At 46.7% G+C, this 22,971-nt stretch overlaps 2 protein-coding genes across 3 annotated transcripts; one reads left to right on the top strand and one right to left on the bottom strand.

Moving 5' to 3' along the window:
- The first annotated feature begins 597 nt into the window (after positions 1-597).
- Positions 598-11,191, top strand: LOC129847817 (cysteine and glycine-rich protein 2). 2 transcript variants are annotated; one of them, XM_055915507.1, is made up of 6 exons: positions 598-705; positions 3,676-3,794; positions 5,887-6,055; positions 9,166-9,295; positions 9,864-9,957; positions 11,001-11,191. In XM_055915507.1, exons 2-6 carry the CDS (start codon positions 3,683-3,685, stop codon positions 11,075-11,077), a joined length of 582 nt encoding a protein of 193 aa, XP_055771482.1. In that variant the 5' UTR covers positions 598-705; positions 3,676-3,682; the 3' UTR covers positions 11,078-11,191. The 2 variants fall into 2 exon arrangements, with proteins under 2 accessions (XP_055771482.1, XP_055771483.1); XM_055915508.1 differs by lacking the exon at positions 598-705 and adding an exon at positions 732-821.
- Positions 11,192-11,293: 102 nt separating this feature from the next.
- LOC129847815 (palmitoyltransferase ZDHHC17) lies at positions 11,294-22,224 on the bottom strand (the record flags this gene model as incomplete). The annotated part of the gene is given in 7 exon segments (XM_055915505.1): positions 11,294-14,299; positions 14,898-14,992; positions 15,249-15,406; positions 19,499-19,582; positions 20,571-20,664; positions 20,764-20,826; positions 22,100-22,224. Coding segments are annotated over 7 exon segments (758 nt in total), but the record flags the coding sequence as incomplete, so codon positions are not given.
- Between the last annotated feature and the right edge of the window lie 747 nt (positions 22,225-22,971).

The following is a 22,971-nucleotide window of genomic DNA, read 5'->3' as shown; positions in this document are numbered from 1 at the left end:
GACATTTTCAACCAATCATAGGACCCCATTTCCAAATGAAACGGACGAGGCTACCAGTGAATATGGTGTTTTATATGTGAGAGAGTTACGGTAATGCATGCTGGCCTCCGTGTGATGTGATGGCTTGTATGTATTCTACTTTACAGGCCGTATACCTCGGGTATGACAAAACATACACTTTTACTGCAATAATTACGTTGCGAACCAGTTTATAATAGCAATAAGACCCGACAGGGTGTGATATATGGCCAATATACCATGGCTCAGGGCTGTTCTTAAGGACAACGCTGAGTGCCTGGATAAACCACAAACCCTCGATTTGCTATTATAAACTGGTTAGCAAGGTAATTATTGCAGTAAAAATACATGTTTTGTTCATACCCGTGGTTACTTAATTCGAGCTGTAATTTCTGCAGGCTATTACTAGGACACTATGCCTCTAAACCTTATGGTTTCCTGTATGCATTCCAATTAAAACAGATATCTGGCTTAACTCAGGTCTGATCACAGGTATTCTATAATGCTATATTTCTGACATGTTGGGTTAAAAGCAATGAATGGGTAAAACAGTAAAACTCCTCCACTGCCTAGCTAAACCACTCCCTCTCTAAAACAACTGTGAACAGAGTAGTTTGGTGAGTCCGTAAAGGACACGACGTCGATACGCTGGGATCAAATTGAAGAATTCTCCAACAACAAATAAAGGTCAGTACATTTTGTATCTATGCAGCAGAGCTGTATCCATATTGGTGGCACGAGGCGAGTTTATTTACGTGAAACAGTTGGATTCTCCAGATAGATTGGGTCGACAAATCGCTCAGGTGAAATAACTAGTTTGTTGCATAAACTTTTACTATAGTCTCGGCTCAGGCAAGTGGTTGGCGCATATCTCAGTTGGATCGTTGATGAAACTTTTCCAAATAAACTGGCACACCTGTAGCCTGGCGAGTTATCTATACTGTAGCAGTTTCCTGTACTGTCTGTCTTTCCAGGTTCTTGGGTTAGGCAACATCTGATGAGATTTTTCAACAGAAATACAAATGGTTAAATCAAATCAAATAGTATTTGCCACATGCTTCGTAAACATGTGTAGACTAACAGTGAAATGCGTACTTACGGGCCTTGCCCAACAATGCAGAGAGAAAAAAATAGGAATGATAACTAAATAATAAGGAATATACACAATGTGTAACGATAACTTGGCGATATAACGTTACACGCGGTACCAGTACCGAGTCGATGAGCAGGGGTATGAGGTAATTGAGGTAGATATGTAGGGATAAAGTGACTATAGGCAATAGGATAGATAATAAACAGTAACAGTAGCGTATGTGATTAGTCACAATAGTTGGTGCAAAAATGGTCAGCGCAGCTAGCTAGGGTAGGTATTAGTTAACTATTTAACTAACTATTTAGCAGTTTTATGGCTTGGGGGTAGAAGCTGTTCAGTGTCCAGTTGGTTCCAGAATTGGTGCGTTGGTACCGCTTGCTGTGCGGTAGAAAAGATTACATTATATGACTTGGGTGGCTGGACTCTTTGACGATCTTTAGGGCCTTCCACTGACACCGCCTGGAATAGAGGTCCTGGGTGACAGGCAGCCGTACGCACTACCCTCTGTAGTGTCTTGCAGTCGGATGCTAAGCAGTTGCCATACCTAGCGGTGATGCAGTCAGTCAAGATGCTCTCAATGGTGCAGCTGTAGAACCTTTTGAGTGTCTGAGGGCCCATGACAAATCTTTTCAGCTTCCTGAGGGGAAGAGGTGTGTTGTGCTGTGGACACCCAGGAACTTGAAACTCACGACCTGCTCCACTACAGCCCTGTGGATGGGGGCGTGCTTGGCCCTCCATTTCCTGTAGTCCACGATCAGCTCTTTTGTCTTTCTAACATTGAGGGAGAGGTTGTTGACCTGGAACCACACTGCCAGGTCACAGACCTTCTCCCTGTAGGGCAGGGATCATCAACTAAATTCAGTCGTGGTCAAATTTATTTTCTTGAGCAGATGGTCAGGGAGCTGGAACATAATTACAAATCATTTGTAGACAGCAAATTGACCGCAAGAAGCCCAAACGGATAACATTTGACTAAAACATAATTTCAAACCTTGCTTACATTTGTTTACGATCACATATATCACATATGTGTGGGACTGCTTTGGAACAGATTCTCTAAATTTAAAATCACATGGAGTTGATTTGTTGATTGTTTTTTTAGCCTTATGTCCAACAATTGAAAAAATTTAATAAAAATGTATTTATTTAGGGAAAACATTTTAATAAAAATGTATTTATTTAGGGAAAACATTTTTTTGGGGGGGGGGGGGGTAAAATCACCCGCGGGCCCGAAATGATCCCGCAGGCCGCCAGTTGGGGAACCCTGCTGTAAACCGTCTCATCGTCGTCGGTGATTAGCGCTACCACCGTCGTGTCGTCTCCAAATATCATGTATATATGGTTGTATGTGATTCCCCATACTTGTAAAAGTTATACCTATTCAATAACTCTTTGGTTTTTGATTGAATAGGCTTCATTGCTCTTTTTTCAGTTGGTTAAACCTCACCCCAAATCTGCTCTCCCATGTCTCAAAAAAAGTACCTGATCTAGATGTATTAAAAACATTGAGGCACAACCAAGTGGTGAAACTCCCAATAACCTATTCATTAAAAACCTATGGATTGTGTGTTTGCACATACCACTAGACTGATTTAAATATTGGATGCAGGGCATTGAAACTCTTTAGAAAGAACAGACATTATACGCCCTGAGTGAACTTATGATTCTCGTGTTTGGGCATGTCACGCAGTCTGTAATAACGTTGGGAGGGTGGGAACTCCACAAAGTAGCCGTCCTCGTGCTTGATCAATGACTGCACTGCTCTGTGGTTTCCTTCATGACAAAGTAAGAGCACTCTTTATGTTCTTGATGGTGACGACATGGTTGTATCCCAAAAGGTACCATATTCACTATGTGGTGCACTTCTTTTTACCAGGGCCCATATCAAAAGTAGTGCACTACATAGTAATAGAGTGGACGTTGTTCTTGTTTGTGGATGCTCTGCTTGTCATGGAATGCAGATAGGAGTGTAACATCTTAAATGATGTTTTTGTGTCTCTAATTAAATACCGGCTGGCTGGTCTTTAAAATGATTACATGATGTGACTGTCTGCATCAGTTTGTCATGTAGATTCTATGTGGCCACCACATCAGTGTTTATAGGTCACACTTGTTTTGTACAAGCAATTTGAATGAATATTTTATAACTCGTATAAAAACATTGTTCTGAGGTGTCGTAGAACCTATGAAACCTCCATAATGTATTCAGCTGCCCTATTGTTCTGTCCTCACTTAGACTCAGTGGCCTGTTGTTCCGTTTGGACTTCCTGAGCACAGAAGGGGTTGTTGTCTTGTGCCTGTATCTCATTGGTCCAGGAAGGTGTTTCACTGATGTTTTGTGTCAAACAGGACAGGAAGGACTAACCCTTAACTTCCCCTGTGTTTCTCCTTTTGGAGTAGGTTGAGGTTACTCCTAGACCTTGATCCTGGGTCAATTTCCCCCACTAATGGTTAAGGTTAGGATTGGGGAGGGAAAGCTGATCCTAGATCTGTACCTAGGGGAAACTTATGTTATGTCTCACATCATGTCTCTCATCCCCTCTGCACATGTGTCTCTCCAACAGCACCAACATGTCAAACTGGGGAGGAGGTAACAAGTGTGGTGCCTGTCAGGGGACGGTGTACCATGCCGAGGAGGTGCAGTGTGATGGGAAGAGCTTCCACAAATGCTGCTTCCTGTGCAGTGAGTGCGACCTCATTTTCTCTCCTCAGTGTTGGATCAGCCTAACTGGGGTGCGTTCAGTAGGACGCAACATTTTGGAACGTTCTATCTGAAATATTCGACAATGTTTGGCTACTGAACGTAGTGACCCTGTTAGTCCACTTTGACCCTGTCAAGAAACAAGCCCCAGGCAATTGTGGAGCTCTGAAAGGATTGAACAGGTGTAAGGAGCCGCAGAAATATGGTTGTCATTCTACCTTTCTTCCTGATTGGCCAGGTGGAAGTTTCACCTTATTGATTAAACCGATCTCAATCAATAACTTCAGATCTACAAGTGTTTAGGGGTTAGACTAGAGCAGGGGTATTACAATCTGACCCTACGAGGTCCAGACTACTGCTGCTTTTCTGTTCTACCTGACAATGAATTGTGCCCACCTGGGCAGCGTTTACACAGGCAGCTCAGTTTTTTCCACTAATTGGTCTTTTGATCAAATCACATCAGATCTTTTCACATCAGTTATTTTTCCGAGCTGATCTGATTGGTAAAAAATAATTGGAATGCCTGTGTGAACACAGCCCTGCTTTTCCAGGTCTAAATCAGTCCATGATTAGAGGGAATAATGAACAAAAGTAATGGAACTGGATCGAGGTCCAGATTGGAATTTGAGGGGACTAGAGGGTGTGTCTGGACAGGGCATGTGAACCCACGCATAGTCAACCTCCATCTTGAATGGTCTTTTCTGTCACTTTAATATGAATGGAAACATGAGAAAGGAACTATAATTTGAGGAAGTTATATGATATTGGTCAAACTGAAGTTCACCAATCTATGCAATGTATCATGCACAATGCATTGATGTGTTTCTCATCCCATAGCTCAGTAAATAGTTAGTGGACATGGTCCTGCTAGCCATGTGAGATTGTGTGTCTGCACCTCCCTCAGTGAAGACGACGTTTTGGGGACCTTGACTGGAGTGAACACACAGAGCACATGCTGTGGATTAGCACTTTGCCATCAAAGCAAGCTGTCCCACAAATTAAGTATTTTTGTGGGGTCCTTACCAACCTGTCTTTGTTTAGAGACAGGCAGACCTATAGATAAGTTAATGAGCAGTGGGAGCCAATATGTGGGTCCCAAATGGCACCCTATTCCATACATAGTGCATTACTTCTGACCAGGGCTCATAGGGTAGTGTACTATATATCCATTAATAATGCACCTACCTCCAGTTCTGCTTTGTTGAACTCCTTATCATAGTAAATGAAGCCACACTATTTAGATGCCATGTAGCAATGGTAGTTATACATTGATATTGCTTGTGCAGGAAGACTAAGTTGTGAGATATATAAACTGTCTTAAAGATTGTAAATGAAAATGATTTAATCTGGAGGTGAAGGTGAATTGTAGTTTCAGATAAATGTGTGCGGGAACCACCTTTCTCCTACATGCTCAAACCGGAAGCCCCCGTACTGTTTCACCTGTAGTCCATTCATACAGAATGCTTTTATAACCTTGACCCTGGCCTGAGGGGATGGTAGATGGTAGTGGGGACAAAAGGACTGTGTTGATTCAGATTGCACCTGATGCACATCATCTGAAAGAATGCTCTTAGTTAGAATGCTCTTAGTTAGAATGCTCTCTGTCTTATTTCAATTCAATGGGCTTTATTGGGATGAGAAACATGTTTCCATTACTAAACCAAGATAAACCAATGTGAAATAATCAAAAAGTAAACATTACGGTACTCAAAGTTCCATATGAAGAGACATTTCAGATGTCGTCTATGTACAGTGTTAGAACTAGAACTAGTTAAAGTACAAAAGGAAAAATAAACATATGGGTTGTATTTGTTCTTCACTGGTTGCATTATCTTGAGGCAACAGGTCACTGATCTTGCTGCTATGATGTCACACTGTGGCGCTCTCTCTTTTCTCCCTCCTTCCTGGAATGAGAGATAATATCCCATTTAGAAACTAAATCCACCATTGAGGAATTAAGACCTTTTTAGGGAAACTTGTGGCAATTCAGTATCCCTCCAGTTACAATGCAATGTGTTATTCAGACAAACAATCCTGTGTCATTCAGACAGCTTTATTTTTCTTTCCTATCCAGTGGTCTGCAGAAAGGGTTTAGACAGCAACAATGTGGCCATCCACGACACTGAGATCTACTGCAAGTCCTGCTATGGGAAGAAGTACGGCCCCAAGGGCTACGGCTACGGTCAGGGAGCTGGGACACTCAGCATGGACCGTGGAGAGAGACTGGGGATCAAACCAGAGGAGTACGTGTGTAGTATATACAAAGCTCTGGGGGTGGAGTTTCCCCTTGGTACAGATCTAGGATCAGCTTCCCCTCCCCAATCTTAACCATTAGTGGGGGAAATGCAAAACTGACCCAAGATCAGCATCTAGGGGCAACTTCACCCTCCACCATATTCCTCTCTTCTGTTCAATGGTTACTGTGTGGTTGTATGGTAAATCAAGTTAGATTACTATTTTATTTTATTGTATCACGGATTATGTGCGCGGCAAAAGCCTAGCGGTCAAGAGCACTGGGCCAGGAACCGAAAGGTTGCTGGTTTGAATACCCGAGCCGACTAGATAAATGTGCCCATGAGCAAGGCACTTAACCCTAATTGCTCCTGTAAGTGGCTCTGGCTAAGAGCATCTGCTAAATGACTACAAAGGGAAACCCAGCCGTCGGATTAGACCTGATGCGATTGTTCATTTATTATTAATCCATTGGTGCTGATGTGCATTTTCACTGACATATAGTTGCTCAACAGTTGTCCACATGGTTCCCTGATCATGTGAGGAATACTGTGTAAACTTCCAGAGTTCAACTAGGATACATTAGACTAGAGCGCACACATCTGTCAAAATAAACTAATAGACACTAAGAGTACTGTAATCAGGGTTTGTATTTATAACACATCAACATGAGTACTGAGCTAGGATCAGATTTCCCTTTTAGATCATAATGAACAAGATGACATGGACAGAGAGGACATGATCCTAGATCAGCACTCCTAATCTGAAATGCTTTTTGAATATGGGCCCAGATTCATATTGCAGCATGACACTCTTTCTACATAGTTGTATTTCTAAGAGACCTGGGAATAACCTGATAGGCTCCTAGTCAGAGCCGTGGTAATGGCCAGTAACCTCCCAGTCAGTCAGAGCCGTGGTAATGGCCAGTAACCTCCCAGTCAGTCAGAGCCGTGGTAATGGCCAGTAACCTCCCAGTCAGTCAGAGCCGTGGTAATGGCCAGTAACCTCCCAGTCAGTCAGAGCCGTGGTAATGGCCAGTAACTTCCCAGTCAGTCAGAGCCGTGGTAATGGCCAGTAACCTCCCAGTCAGTCAGAGTCGTGGTAATGGCCAGTAACCTCCCAGTCAGTCAGAGCCGTGGTAATGGCCAGTAACCTCCCAGTCAGTCAGTCGTGGTAATGGCCAGTAACTTCCCAGTCAGTCAGAGCCGTGGTAATGGCCAGTAACCTCCCAGTCAGTCAGTCAGAGCCGTGGTAATGGCCAGTAACCAGTCAGTCAGAGCCGTGGTAATGGCCAGTAACCTCCCAGTCAGTCAGTCGTGGTAATGGCCAGTAACTTCCCAGTCAGTCAGAGCCGTGGTAATGGCCAGTAACCAGTCAGTCAGTCAGAGCCGTGGTAATGGCCAGTAACCTCCCAGTCAGTCAGAGCCGTGGTAATGGCCAGTAACCTCCCAGTCAGTCAGAGCCGTGGTAATGGCCAGTAACCAGTCAGTCAGAGCCGTGGTAATGGCCAGTAACCAGTCAGTCAGAGCCGTGGTAATGGCCAGTAACCTCCCAGTCAGTCAGAGCCGTGGTAATGGCCAGTAACCAGTCAGTCAGAGCCGTGGTAATGGCCAGTAACCTCCCAGTCAGTCAGAGCCGTGGTAATGGCCAGTAACCTCCCAGTCAGTCAGAGCCGTGGTAATGGCCAGTAACTTCCCAGTCAGTCAGAGCCGTGGTAATGGCCAGTAACCAGTCAGAGCCGTGGTAATGGCCAGTAACCTCCCAGTCAGTCAGAGCCGTGGTAATGGCCAGTAACCAGTCAGTCAGAGCCGTGGTAATGGCCAGTAACCAGTCAGTCAGAGCCGTGGTAATGGCCAGTAACCTCCCAGTCAGTCAGAGCCGTGGTAATGGCCAGTAACTTCCCAGTCAGTCAGAGCCGTGGTAATGGCCAGTAACTTCCCAGTCAGTCAGAGCCGTGGTAATGGCCAGTAACCTCCCAGTCAGTCAGAGCCGTGGTAATGGCCAGTAACCTCCCAGTCAGTCAGAGTCGTGGTAATGGCCAGTAACCTCCCAGTCAGTCAGTCAGAGCCGTGGTAATGGCCAGTAACCAGTCAGTCAGAGCCGTGGTAATGGCCAGTAACCTCCCAGTCAGTCAGAGCCGTGGTAATGGCCAGTAACCAGTCAGTCAGTCAGAGCCGTGGTAATGGCCAGTAACCTCCCAGTCAGTCAGAGCCGTGGTAATGGCCAGTAACCTCCCAGTCAGTCAGAGCCGTGGTAATGGCCAGTAACCTCCCAGTCAGTCAGAGCCGTGGTAATGGCCAGTAACCAGTCAGTCAGAGCCGTAGTAATGGCCAGTAACCTCCCAGTCAGTCAGAGCCGTGGTAATGGCCAGTAACCAGTCAGTCAGAGCCGTGGTAATGGCCAGTAACCTCCCAGTCAGTCAGAGCCGTGGTAATGGCCAGTAACTTCCCAGTCAGTCAGAGCCGTGGTAATGGCCAGTAACTTCCCAGTCAGTCAGTCAGAGTCGTGGTAATGGCCAGTAACCTCCCAGTCAGTCAGTCAGAGCCGTGGTAATGGCCAGTAACCTCCCAGTCAGTCAGTCAGAGCCGTGGTAATGGCCAGTAACCAGTCAGAGCCGTGGTAATGGCCAGTAACCAGTCAGTCAGAGCCGTGGTAATGGCCAGTAACCTCCCAGTCAGTCAGTCAGAGCCGTGGTAATGGCCAGTAACCAGTCAGTCAGAGCCGTAGTAATGGCCAGTAACCTCCCAGTCAGTCAGAGTCGTGGTAATGGCCAGTAACCTCATCTACTGTACACACAGGGCTGTTTACCCAGTATGGCATCAGGTGGTTGTTGTTATGAAAGGGCCCTATTATGTAACCTAACCACAGGCTCCTGGGCAGCCCTGCTGACCCTCTTCTCTCTCTACACTGTCCCCGGCACAAAGCCTCCTATTCAGGGCCTTTGGGGCAAGCGGTTCCCCTTCGTTAGGGAGCGCTCCAAGGTCCCAGAGTTTACCCAGCGCCTACCCAAGCCTGACTCCTTGGTCCTGTGGACGAGAGGGGCCTGGTGCATTCCCCAGAGAACCAGAGGAGATCTGTTCCCCTAACTTCTCTAATGCTGTTTGTTTGTGTACACCTTCAGGACCCAGTGTCACAGACCCACCACCAACCCCAACCCCTCCAAATTCGCCCAGAAGTTCGGGGGCTCGGATAAGTGTGGCCGGTGTGGGGAGTCGGTGTACGCTGCGGAGAAGATCGTGGGGGCAGGCAAGGTGAGCGGAGGGGGCGTAGATTAAGTGGAGCAGGGAATTAAGGTTTTGAGCTAACTGTAGTGACCACCATTGATTGAAAACAGTTGGGCTTACTATTGCAAGGAACCATTTGGATGGATTCACTGCAGGAAATTCATAAGACAGAAATCACATTTTTCTGGCTTAAGCTTTTTCATAAACTCTGGATTTGGAGGGCTGGTTTCCAGGCAGCTGGTGTAGAAGTCTGCAGTGCTGACTGGCTGGCTGGGGGGATTCAGGCAGATGTAGGCCATCACGTCATGGCAGGCTGATGTGATTTTACTTCACTTTAACTGGTGTTATGCTGCATTCTGCGGCTCACACTGAGAGGAAATGTACAGTATGTGAAGGATTATGGCAACAATAAGAATCCTTTAATCAGATCTGGTGTCCAGATGTTAGAACAATGCCTGTATGATTTGTACATGTGTAGTATACTGCTGGAGAATGAAACGCATTAGAATCTGTCCTCAATGCACACTAGTTGATACATTATTATCTGATGGTCCTATTCCCCAGTAATGAATAAAGTAGTATCTCATCTTGACAGCCTTGGCATAAGAACTGCTTCCGCTGTGCCAAGTGTGGGAAGAGCCTGGAGTCTACCACCCAGACAGAGAAAGATGGAGAGATCTACTGCAAAGGTGAGACATCAGGTTTCTAGATTCCCTTTCAGGCTTGGGCCTGCATGGTCACCAGTGTGAGGGAAACATTGTAGGGTGAAGTTGCCCCTAGAAGCTGATCTTGGTTCAGTTTTAGGATTGGGGGAGGGAAGGCTGATCGTAGATCTGTACCTAGAGGACACTTCACCCCGGAGCCGTCACCAGAGCGAAGGAACCCAACCCCACCCACCATAGGCAGATTACATGATTATACCTGAGGCACAAGAACTAGATGAACTAGCTGTTACATAAAAGCAAAACATGATACTATTTGCAGAGGGCATTGGAGGCCATGTATTCTAGCTCCGGACTTTAAGCGTTTGTTACTTTTCCATGTCACCTGGAAATCTAACTGCTAGAATTCAGGTCACGATGCCCTAAACATTCCACATCCATCTTCCACAATGGCTCCTGTTCCCAGATCATGCACACTAAATAGCATTGGAATGTTTTGGCTAAACAATAGATTACGTACGCACGCACACAGTCCCAGACACACATAGCACTTAGGGGTTCTTTTATGGAATCTTAGGCCCCGTCAACACTCAACTTGTCCAGTGAATCTGACTCGGTTGTAATATCATGTAAGAACTGTCCTACAACAGTTTGTTTGCACAAAACCATTGAGCCGTTGTATCCACAACAGCTGTGTAATCATGAGTGTAGATCAACTCTTGGTTGTATCACAAACGTTTTGTCAAATGCGTTGTACAACTTGAGTACGTTCAGGGACCCAGAGCCAACTGGCAGATTGATCAGTTGGCTTTTAATGTAGCGTCTCATGTAGCGCCCATGCAGCATTGAGATCAGGCTCGTTTTGGGCTGTGTATGTTCTGCGGTGTGAGAACTAAAGTATTAACTCCTCATTGGATCAGCTCACAGGGAAACAGTCCATTGTAGGTTACTTTTCACCAGTGTTTTACTTCACCAGTGTTGTATTTAACACAGCTTTCTCCATTGCAATCACCCTTTGACCGACGTGTTCTAGGATGCCTTTCCCTACTCATTGTTTTCTTTGTCCCCAGCATGTTACGCAAAGAACTTTGGACCCAAAGGATTTGGTTATGGCCAGGGAGCTGGAGCTCTGGTGCATGCCCAATGATGATCACCCTCAATGTATTTCTGACTGTGATAACCGCTATGTGTCGTTGTATTTTAAAGCCTGGGGGAGGATTTTACAAATATACAATAAATAAAAAGCTATTCCAAAAAACAACTTAAGTGTGAAACATTCCTTGAAGAGCTGAACTTCAAAACCGACAGCTACAATTAAACACATTTAGCCTCAGAAGAAAACACAGGAGAGCAACACAAAATGTGTATTTTCACATTTGAATGTATTTTATTATTAAAGCCATTAAAATTGAACCATGCCCAATATATTAACATCTGAAGCAGGGTTACGGTGATGTCCTGAAGAAGGCGGAGAGGCACTGTAAATGATCATGTGCTTTTCACATGGTGGCAGCTGGGGGAAAAATGACATTTGGTGGAAGAGCCGGGGTGAAAAGCCTGATCCCAGATCCGTTTGTGCTCGACAACGCCATTCCTCATTGTCAACTCAAACATGTTTGGCATGACAATGGGTGACAAGGAATTGGCATGTGCACAAACAGTGGCACTCAGGCTAGTGTGAATATTTCTCTGGAACAGAACCTGGATGAGCTCTATACCTGTAGGTCGTTTATGATGATCGCTGAGCTCCTTTTAGATGTAGGTGAGCCTGCAAAATGATCCACTGTGTCCCTCACTGATGTAGACATGACCCCACAAGATGTTAGACCTTTTAATACCATACAGGACTCTAGTTCCCAAAAGCCTTTTTTAGCACAGGCAGCGCCATTGAGGACTTTCACCATTTTGAAGTAGTCAACTGGGTGGGACTTCCTATAGGTTAAGGGTCGCATAATTCCATCCAGGTCACCACCAATGGGCAAACAGCCCATACCTGCAGGTGGTGGTAAATAGCCAACCTTGGTGTTTATACAGTGGCAGTTTGCCAACTGATAAAAGTAGAAAATGGAGATGGCCTCAATGGTGCGTCCCGTGCTCTTCCGTCATAAGGGGATAGAAACAACGATGCGATGTCTAAACCCATGCTTCATACCTCTCAATGTTATCCTGGATTACAGCGTACGATGACACGCATGATTTCAGTTTAGGAAAAATACTGTCATTATTTCTCTTGCATCTTGCTTTACAACTTGTACATCCAGTGGTGTAACAAACCCAGCAATATGACATAGAAAAATCCTTTACTTGGAGTATAATCCAACCACCAGCATGGAACATTAAAATCTTACACTTGGGCAGGCTGGACCAGACTTGATATCTGGTGCCTGCAGACCGAGAAGGACGACTTGCACTAAAGATACACACTGGATTTAAAAAACAAAAGCAAACATACCGAAGAAAGTACTTGTAAATACTGAACATTCACTATATACAGACACATGGCTGTCACTGGGCAGCTTGGATGACGAGGGGCGGGGGGGGGGGGGGGGGGGGGGTGTGAGTCAACAGTATGGCGACAGCCCAATGTCCAAGCATCACACATGCAGTGTAGTTTGCAGGGTTAAAATGCCTTTAGACAGCAGAGTCGGACATCACTAAAAGCTACAGTCATACAATTGGATTATAATCGGGGAGTTCTTTTCCATTTGGTTGGATGAAATCAACGTTTAAAAAGGAGCAGCTTCAACTGATAAAATCACTCACCAAGAAAACTAGATTGTTTATGTACAGATGGACATATTTTACATTTCAGTCCGTCCTTGCGCTGCCGCTGCGTAGAGACTACTAGCGGGAAAAGTAATGACCAATAACAGATGAGAACCCAGAAGAAGGGGCAGGTCTCGGGCTATATACCTTTTTTCTCTCATTGGGCCCGAGCTCCTTCAAATCGGTAAACATTGAAGCGGCGGGAGTACGCCTGTATTTCTTCAGTAACGGCGAGACCAGAAACAAAAAAGGTGATCAGTGCATTGTCATAGGCAGACAAACAAACAAAAGGACCCCGCCCCCCAAACAAAAAAAATACACATGGAATGAACCTTTCTTGTAAACTCCCAGAACCATCCATTCAGTCTGGGATGGAATGGCCTCATCTTCCCCTCTAGTTGATCTCTCACTAACACTACTCTTAAATTAGTGTGTGTGTGCCTACTTTTCTAGTGAAGCTCTCAGGGCACCATGTCAGACATCCTTATACGATTTGTAGCTGATGTTTTCTTGATAAAAAAAACTAATTTAAAATAAGATGGTACTATAACATAATTTGATCTATAAATAGAGTTAAAATAAATATGCTTGCATCACATTAAGTAGGATGTCGCTCCTATCTGCACCTTCAAAACCTTGTGAAAGAGACCACTGGGATCAGACCCCCCCCCCCCCAACGATCGCAAATGCCATTTTATGACGTACTGACAAGTTTAACAACTTTAGCAATTCTAAGCAATCCTTAGGGTAACTTGCAAAGACTTGAACGACGGTACGTAACCATGCCATAGTAACCATCCCTTATCAAATCCTGCTTAAGAACTTCTTCCTTAAAAGGTCTTCCTTCCTCAGTCTCCCTAGCCACAACAGTTCTAAAAAGGAACAATAGAGTTCTGAGCAACAATAAAAAACTGAAAGACAGAAAAAAAAAACTGCAGGTCAATAAGATGGACGATGAAAAAAAAGTGAAAAATGTATCTAAAAAAATGAAATGGGAAAATAAACCAAAAAGGGAAAAGAAATGATACTGCCGTCAACCGTACCGCCTTCACCGCAGCATAATGACTTGAGTACAGCAAACAAAAAGATTCCTTATTTTAGTTTTTTTTATATTCTCCTCCTCCCTCTGCCTCTCTCCCTGCCGCGTCTGGCAGCGGTGCACCGTCCATGGGCAGGAGAGACGAGGGGGGACCAGCAGAAGAGAAGTCCCCCCCAGGAGGGGCTCGGAGGTGGTGGTGGGTACAGTAATGGAGGTGGTTTCATATAGACTAGTAGTAGGTGTTGGTCTTATGGTGGTGTCCCGTAACAGCATGCTAGTTCCTGGCTGGTTTTCTCACTCTGAATGGGTGAGGAAGGAGGTCTGAGGGGAGTGCTCCAGAGAACAGCCTGGCTCCGATACTGAACCCTGGGGAACCCCCTCCTCCTCCTCTAGACACCGTCGCGCCACCTCTCCTCTCTTCTCGTCTACACCAGCTGGTAGCCCGACCCGGACGTCTGGTCGTACTCGATTGTGTACTGTGTGGTCCAGTCTATCGCCTTGGGCCGGATCAGGCCACAGCAGCGAATCTCAAAGAAGTCTATGAGGTTCCGTACACAACCATGACTACGGAGAGGGAGAGAAATTAAAATGTTGACATCATACCTACTTCTACATGTGTTAGGGATCCATTAATACAAATACTACACCATGTGTATCAGGTGAAGTTTTGGTAGGTAGTGCAGCTTTGCTAAAATCAGGGGAATATTAACAAACGAGAATTTGGAGGACGATGCTAAATCATGCTAGCTACTGCCTGTAGCAAAAGTAAACAACGGATTATCATGGATTATGTCAGTACTGGCCTACATAGACAACCCAGGTAACATTAATTTCACCCAAACATGTAGGGCCCGTTTCCCAGACACAAATTAGGCCTAGTGCTTGACTATAAAGCACTTTCAACAGATCTCCATTGAGAATGCTTTTTAGTCCTGGACTAGGCTTCATCTGCTTGGGAAACGGGCCCGTAGATTGGATGAACCATCCCTTTAAGTAAGCACCAGAATGTACCCATTGTTACCATAACTGGAACAGTCAATATTAAGGGAATAAAAAACATTAAAAGGCAACATTGTCCTGTACTGACCCAGGATCAGGTCAGTATTTCTGGGTTGGAAGACACAGATTGGCAGAGGCTCCTGAAGGGTGGGCTAGTACTCACTTGAAGGGGCTCTCGATGGAAGTGGCCGTTACTTTAAAGTGCTTGTATCTCCTGGCGTTCATCCTCTCGTTTGTGGTGATTCCCAGACCAGCAATCTGGAAGAGGGGCGTGCACACGCGTAGAACACAATGTCACAAATAGTTGTACAAAATAAAAAAAATAAAAATGGACCCATCTATGGCATCACAACAAGATGAAGGTCAAGGATGTAAATGCATCCCATGGACAATTATGATTCTAATTAGGATATAGGCTCCTGTCCTATGGGTCGTTCTAGCTGGGACCAGGCTTACTTTACTTATCTCACCTGGCTAAATGCAGGTTAAACAACCAATCAATGGTCTCTCTAACCTGGTAGAGCTGGCACATGATCAGCACAGCCACCCACATGAAGTGGAACACACTGTTGAGGAACATCCAGAACATCCAGGGGGAGCAGGAGGCGATCTGCGTCAGGTACAGCCAGAACCCATCCTTGGTGTAGTTGGTGGCGCAGTGGATCCTCCAGTCTGGGTAGAGGGACAGAGAGGTTAGGGAAGAACCCCAGGGTGATAGAGTAGGACTGACTACTAAACCTGATCCTCCAGTCTGGGTAGAGGGACAGAGAGGTTAGGGAAGAACCCCAGGGTGATAGAGTAGGACTGACGACTAAACCTGATCCTCCAGTCTGGGTAGAGGGGCAGAGAGGTTAGGGAAGAACCCCAGGGTGATAGAGTAGGACTGACGACTAAACCTGATCCTCCAGTCTGGGTAGATGGACAGAGAGGTTAGGGAAGAACCCCAGGGTGGACGACTAAACCTGATCCTCCAGTCTGGGTAGAGGGACAGAGAGGTTAGGGAAGAACCCCAGGGTGATAGAGTAGGACTGATGATTAAACCTGATCCTGCAGTCTGATTGACTAGTGTATGAGTGATTACATAGACAACCTATGAAAGGGTTATACTACACGTTTATAGAAATGAAATAACTGCACTAATAACTGCATTAATGGACAAATTAAAGTAACCAAAATGTGGTGTACCATAACCAATAGAGATGTTATGTTGTTATCTAACTATTTCAAAGATTTGACTGACTTCCAGTTCATAGAAGGGAATCAGTCAATGGAAATACATTCATAAAGGCCTAATCTATGGATTTCACATGACTGGGCAGTGGTGCAGCCAAACATCTTGTATAAAGCTAGGTTGTTTACAGCTGTAGAATTACAAAGAAATCATGGTGTGTAACTAGAATGAGAGGCGCGGTGGGGTGGTGTAACTAGAACGAGGTGCGGTGGGGTGGTGTAACTAGAACGAGGTGCGGTGGGGTGGTGTAACTAGAACGAGGTGTGGTGGGGTGGTGTAACTAGAACGAGGTGTGGTGGGGTGGTGTAACTAGAACGAGCTGTGGTGGGGTGGTGTAACTAGAACGAGCTGTGGTGGGGTGGTGTAACTAGAATGAGGTGGGGTGGTGTAACTAGAACGAGGTGTGGTGGGGTGGTGTAACTAGAACGAGCTGTGGTGGGGTGGTGTAACTAGAACGAGGTGTGGTGGGGTGTTGTAACTAGAACGAGCTGTGGTGGGGTGTTGTAACTAGAACGAGCTGTGGTGGGGTGTTGTAACTAGAACGAGGTGTGGTGGGTTGATGTAACTAGAACGAGGTGTGGTGGGTTGATGTAACTAGAACGAGGTGTGGTGGGGTGGTGTAACTAGAACGAGGTGTGGTGGGGTGGTGTAACTAGAACGAGGTGTGGTGGGGTGGTGTAACTAGAACGAGGTGTGGTGGGGTGGTGTAACTAGAACGAGGTGTGGTGGGGTGGTGTAACTAGAACGAGGTGTGGTGGGGTGGTGTAACTAGAACGAGGTGTGGTGGGGTGGTGTAACTAGAACGAGGTGTGGTGGGGTGGTGTAACTAGAACGAGGTGTGGTGGGGTGGTGTAACTAGAATGAGGTGTGGTGGGGTGGTGTAACTAGAATGAGGTGTGGTGGGGTGGTGTAACTAGAATGAGGTGTGGTGGGGTGGTGTAACTAGAATGAGGTGTGGTGGGGTGGTGTAACTAGAATGAGCTGTGGTGGGGTGGTGTAACTAGAATGAGGTGTGGTGGGGTGGTGTAACTAGAATGAGGTGTGGTGGGGTGGTGTAACTAGAATGAGGTGTGGTGGGGTGGTGTAACTAGAATGAGGTGTGGTGGGTTGGTGTAACTAGAATGAGGTGTGGTGGGTTGGTGTAACTAGAATGAGCTGTGGTGGGGTGGTGTAACTAGAATGAGGTGGGGTGGTGTAACTAGAATGAGCTGTGGTGGGTTGGTTTAACTAGAATGAGGTGTGGTGGGTTGGTGTAACTAGAATGAGGTGTGGTGGGGTGGTGTAACTAGAATGAGGTGTGGTGGGGTGGTGTAACTAGAACGAGGTGTGGTGTAACTAGAATGAGGAGTGGTGGGGTGGTGTAACTAGAACGAGGTGTGGTGTAACTAGAATGAGGTGGGGTGGTGTAACTAGAATGAGGTGGGGTGGTGTAACTAGAATGAGGTGGGGTGGTGTAACTAGAATGAGGTGGGGTGGTGTAACTAGAATGAGCTGTGGTGGGTTGGTTTAACTAGAATGAGGTGTGGTGGGTTGGTGTAACTAGAATGAGGTGTGGTGGGGTGGTGTAACTAGAATGAGGTGTGGTGGGTTGGTGTAACTAGAATGAGGTGTGGTGGGTTGGTGTAACTAGAATGAGGTGTGGTGGGTTGGTGTAACTAGAATGAGCTGTGGTGGGGTGGTGTAACTAGAATGAGGTGGGGTGGTGTAACTAGAATGAGCTGTGGTGGGTTGGTTTAACTAGAATGAGGTGTGGTGGGTTGGTGTAACTAGAATGAGGTGTGGTGGGGTGGTGTAACTAGAATGAGGTGTGGTGGGGTGGTGTAACTAGAATGAGGTGTGGTGGGTTGGTGTAACTAGAATGAGGTGTGGTGGGTTGGTGTAACTAGAATGAGGTGTGGTGGGGTGGTGTAACTAGAATGAGGTGTGGTGGGGTGGTGTAACTAGAATGAGGTGTGGTGGGGTGGTGTAACTAGAATGAGCTGTGGTGGGGTGGTGTAACTAGAATGAGGTGTGGTGGGGTGGTGTAACTAGAACGAGGTGTGGTGTAACTAGAATGAGGTGTGGTGGTGTAACTAGAATGAGCTGTGGTGGGGTGGTGTAACTAGAATGAGGTGTGGTGGGGTGGTGTAACTAGAACGAGGTGTGGTGGGGTGGTGTAACTAGAACGAGGTGTGGTGGGGTGGTGTAACTAGAACGAGGTGTGGTGGGGTGGTGTAACTAGAACGAGGTGTGGTGGGGTGGTGTAACTAGAACGAGGTGTGGTGGGGTGGTGTAACTAGAACGAGGTGTGGTGGGGTGGTGTAACTAGAACGAGGTGTGGTGGGGTGGTGTAACTAGAACGAGGTGTGGTGGGTTGGTGTAACTAAAACGAGGTGTGGTGGGTTGGTGTAACTAGAACGAGGTGTGGTGGGTTGGTGTAACTAGAACGAGGTGTGGTGGGGTGGTGTAACTAGAACGAGCTGTGGTGGGTTGATGTAAATAGAACGAGCTGTGGTGGGGTGGTGTAAATAGAACGAGCTGTGGTGGGGTGGTGTAACTAGAACGAGCTGTGGTGGGGTGGTGTAACTAGAACGAGGTGTGGTGGGGTGGTGTAACTAGAACGAGGTGTGGTGGGGTGGTGTAACTAGAACGAGGTGTGGTGGGGTGGTGTAACTAGAACGAGGTGTGGTGGGGTGGTGTAACTAGAACGAGGTGTGGTGGGGTGGTGTAACTAGAACGAGGTGTGGTGGGGTGGTGTAACTAGAACGAGGTGTGGTGGGGTGGTGTAACTAGAACGAGGTGTGGTGGGGTGGTGTAACTAGAACGAGGTGTGGTGGGGTGGTGTAACTAGAACGAGGTGTGGTGGGGTGGTGTAACTAGAACGAGGTGTGGTGGGGTGGTGTAACTAGAACGAGGTGTGGTGGGGTGGTGTAACTAGAACGAGGTGTGGTGGGGTGGTGTAACTAGAACGAGGTGTGGTGGGGTGGTGTAACTAGAACGAGGTGTGGTGGGGTGGTGTAACTAGAACGAGGTGTGGTGGGTTGGTGTAACTAGAATGAGGTGTGGTGGGGTGGTGTAACTAGAATGAGCTGTGGTGGGTTGGTGTAACTAGAATGAGGTGTGGTGGGTTGGTGTAACTAGAATGAGGTGTGGTGGGTTGGTGTAACTAGAATGAGGTGTGGTGGGGTGGTGTAACTAGAATGAGGTGTGGTGTGGTGGTGTAACTAGAATGAGGTGTGGTGGGGTGGTGTATAACTAGAACGAGCTGTGGTGGGTTGGTGTAACTAGAATGAGGTGTGGTGGGTTGGTGTAACTAGAATGAGGTGTGGTGGGGTGGTGTAACTAGAATGAGGTGTGGTGGGTTGGTGTAACTAGAACGAGGTGTGGTGGGTTGGTGTAACTAGAACGAGGTGTGGTGGGGTGGTGTAACTAGAACGAGGTGTGGTGGGGTGGTGTAACTAGAATGAGGTGTGGTGGGGTGGTGTAACTAGAATGAGGTGTGGTGGGGTGGTGTAACTAGAATGAGGTGTGGTGGGTTGGGGTGTTCCACTCACAGCAGATACAGCCGTAGATCATCCAGCTGATCATGCAGAGCAGGAAGAACAGGTATCCCATGAAGTAGCGGTGATTCCCACTTCCTGTTGACAGCACAATGACAAAAGTGAGAGGGGGAGTTAAGCCTCATCTGTCTGGTCCCTCATTCTCCTCATCCCTCCCTCACTGTCGTCAACCCTCCCTCACTGTCGTCATCCCTCCCTCACTGTCGTCATCCCCCCCTCACTGTCGTCATCCCCCCCTCACTGTCGTCATCCCCCCCTCACTGTCGTCATCCCCCCCTCACTGTCGTCATCCCCCCCTCACTGTCGTCATCCCCCCCTCACTGTCGTCATCCCTCCCTCACTGTCGCCATCCCTCCCTCACTGTCCTCCTGGCTCCTCTCCAGGTCAAGACAAATGAGAGACGTAGAGAGAGAGAGAGGAGGAGAAAGACAGTACAGTAGGATTGAAGGAGGCCAATTAGTTGTCAGATCTGTCAGATGGCTCGTTGGGTCATACTCAGATACATGAGCAGGTGTGTGGGGCTGCTGCCAGTCACTGTTTGGACTAAAGGATGTGAAGGGGGGAGGACACCTGGCCAACACACTGAGGACCTCTAGGGAGTAACTTGTAGCGCGTCTACGTCGCTGCCTGTCTAAAAGGCAAGCTCCATCCTGTCTGGCTCTTAGGGGACAGCATGGACACTTTAGGACCCCCTTCCATCTCAAAGTTTACAGGCAGACATGTCTGGACACGTGTCAGCTGTTCATGAGGCCATCTGTCGAAGTTCAAACAGTCGAGGGAAAAACAGGCAGCTGCTGCTTCACGGCTACACACACACACACACACACACACACACACACACACACACACACACACACACACACACACACACACACACCTTTCTATATTCTGCCAGAACAGCTAATGAATTCATGTGTCAGCTTGTTTATTGTTCTTACAGAACCATGTGCTTCTTCTTAGGCTGGAATTCTGTGGACATAAATGACAATCAGCTGCACTAACTCCAGTTGCTGGGCAATGAATGGGTTGTTGCTAAGCTAAATACTGCCGCTGGTGTTACACATACCGACACAGTTGCCCACCCAAGGGCAGTGGTGGTCGAACTTGGCGATACAGCGGTTGCACACAGCACAGTGTTTGGACCGGATGGGCTTCCGTATCTGTTTGGACAAATACATTGAGGCTTGACAGAATGACAAAGTTAAACCCAAACCATGCAAAACACATCAGGACATAATACAATTAAGTAATTTCTTTACCAAACAAGTACTGCAGAATATGCTGAGATCCAGGCTGCCCGTCTCCGCCAGTTCAACAATAGTCTGGAGAGAGAGAGGTGAGAGACGTGAGGGTGAGAGAGACGTGAGGGTGAGAGAGAGACGTGAGAGGGAGAGAGAGGTGGAAAGAAAGAATTTGCAATATATCAAATCAAATTCTATTTGTATGGCAGCTGCAGCGCAAGGGCCAGTTAAAGGACAAGAGCATCTTAGCCTGAGTGCCAGTCTCGGTTTGTGCTATAACTCCCTGTCATTCATTGTCATGCCAAACAAGGATAGCAATGGAATTGGCAAGAGAACAAACAGATCTGGAACCAGGCAAATGCTATCTGTGAGCGAAATTGAGATTGACAAAAAAACATTTAACTTTGAAATGAAATGTGTATCTGATAGAGTGGGGTCATGGAGCAGAAGGAACCTTGCTGAGCCATGGATGCAGAGGGAATGAGAAGACTGCAGAGGGAACACAACTAGCTAGCTACCCTCTTGAGAGCAAGGAAGGAGAACTGGCTGTATGAACTACGAATTAACCAGCAGGCTTCTGAGGCGGCAGCCCAGCCCAGTGGACCAGGCTCTGGTTAACACTAGAGCACTAACGATGGGGGCTATTTTTAGCCCTCTCATCAAACCCACACAATGAGGATTGAGCTGGGGTCAGTAGAGCTGGAGACCCTACTATTGTCCATCAGTGTGTGCTAAAGAGAGACGGCTCCCAGAGCTGTGGGGAGAGAGAGTGGAAGCCTCTAGCACTGGGCCACTGGGCTGAACAGTGTGTGCTAAAGAGAGACGCCTCCCAGAGCTGTGGGGAGAGAGGAAGCCTCTAGCACTGGGCCACTGGGCTGAACAGTGTGTGCTAAAGAGAGACGCCTCCCAGAGCTGTGGGGAGAGAGAGTGGAAGCCTCTAGCACTGGGCCACTGGGCTGAACAGTGTGTGCTAAAGAGAGACGCCTCCCAGAGCTGTGGGGAGAGAGAGTGGAAGCCTCTAGCACTGGGCCACTGGGCTGAACGTTGTGAGTCACAAATTGCATCCTATTCCCTATATAGTGTACTACTTTTGATTCGCAAAAAAAATATGGTGCAATGTGCCTAGCTCTCTAATCAAATTCTCAACTCGTGAAGTTTCCCTGAGGTACAGATCTAGGATCAGCTTCCCCAACATTAACCATCAGTTGGAAAAAGGTTAAACTGACCCAAGATCAGTGTCTATGGGCAACCTCACCCTAAACTACTCGCCATTTCAAAACAAAATGGTGGTGTGTTGGGTAGTAGTATCGGCATGATGGGTAGTGCCAGCGTCATGGGTAGTGCCAGCGTTTACCTTTTTCTTCTGCTCCTCTGAGGCTTTGATGATCCCGGGGTCTGATTTCCAGGACTTGCCGAAGTTGTAGAACAGACAGACACTGTTCAGGAGGAAAGGCAGGTGGACGGTGGCAAACGGGAGATGTACAGAGGAGTTAAGGAGGACGGCTGATTGGCTGAATGGTGACTACAGCTCTTAAAGGGATAGTTCACCCAAATAACACAATGATATATTGGTTTCACATCCTGTCAGGAGTCTGGACAAGGTCAGACAGAAAATGCTTTTTATATACTTCCACACTATGAGGTTGAATAATACTGTGAAAATAATGATAATGCCCTTATAGTGGAAGGGCTGTTTGAAAAGACTGAAACTTCAGCCTGCTTTGGTGGGATGGCGTTTTGGCCTGCCTGGTAACATCAAAAGGTGGTAACTTGGGTAATAGACCAATAAAAAAAAAGAGTTCCACACCTCTTTGCCAATAACAGCTAGTTTTCAGTTTCCCCTACTCAGACTGCTCCCAGACAGTCCTAACAAAATTCTTGCTTGAGAAATTAATATTTGTTATGACGCTATCTATTCTTTTTGACATTTTTTTTTGTTTGAAAAACAATCAATCACAGTAAGGTACTTAATTGTTACACAGAAATGATTTGATACAAAGTTAAAAACGCCTGCATTGGACCTAGACGACTGCTGGCTCTGACTAGCCATAGTGACATCATCCAGACAGAGTACGTGTCCCAAATGGCACCCTATTCTCTATGTAGTGCACTACTTCGACCAGAGTCCTATGGGCTCTGGTCTAAAGTAGTGCACTATAAAGGGAAAAGGGTGCCATTAGGGCGGCAAAAAGACTCGCCCTCCGCCCCCTCCAGCCTATGAGGAAA

This window comes from Salvelinus fontinalis, unplaced genomic scaffold (genome assembly GCF_029448725.1).
Source record: "Salvelinus fontinalis isolate EN_2023a unplaced genomic scaffold, ASM2944872v1 scaffold_0955, whole genome shotgun sequence".
NCBI classification, from domain to species: Eukaryota; Metazoa; Chordata; class Actinopteri; order Salmoniformes; family Salmonidae; genus Salvelinus; species Salvelinus fontinalis.
The sequence above is the reverse complement of the archived record's forward strand: the minus strand, read 5'-3'. Positions and strand labels throughout refer to the sequence as shown.

Bases quoted from the DNA above. Each gene is read 5' to 3' on its own strand.
- LOC129847817 (XM_055915507.1), top strand. From the start codon at position 3,683: ATGTCAAACTGGGGAGGAGGTAACAAGTGTGGTGCCTGTCAGGGGACG. The intron at 6,056-9,165 runs GTACGTGTGTAG...GTACACCTTCAG, and splicing joins CTGGGGATCAAACCAGAGGA to GACCCAGTGTCACAGACCCA. The intron at 9,296-9,863 runs GTGAGCGGAGGG...TCATCTTGACAG, and splicing joins AGATCGTGGGGGCAGGCAAG to CCTTGGCATAAGAACTGCTT.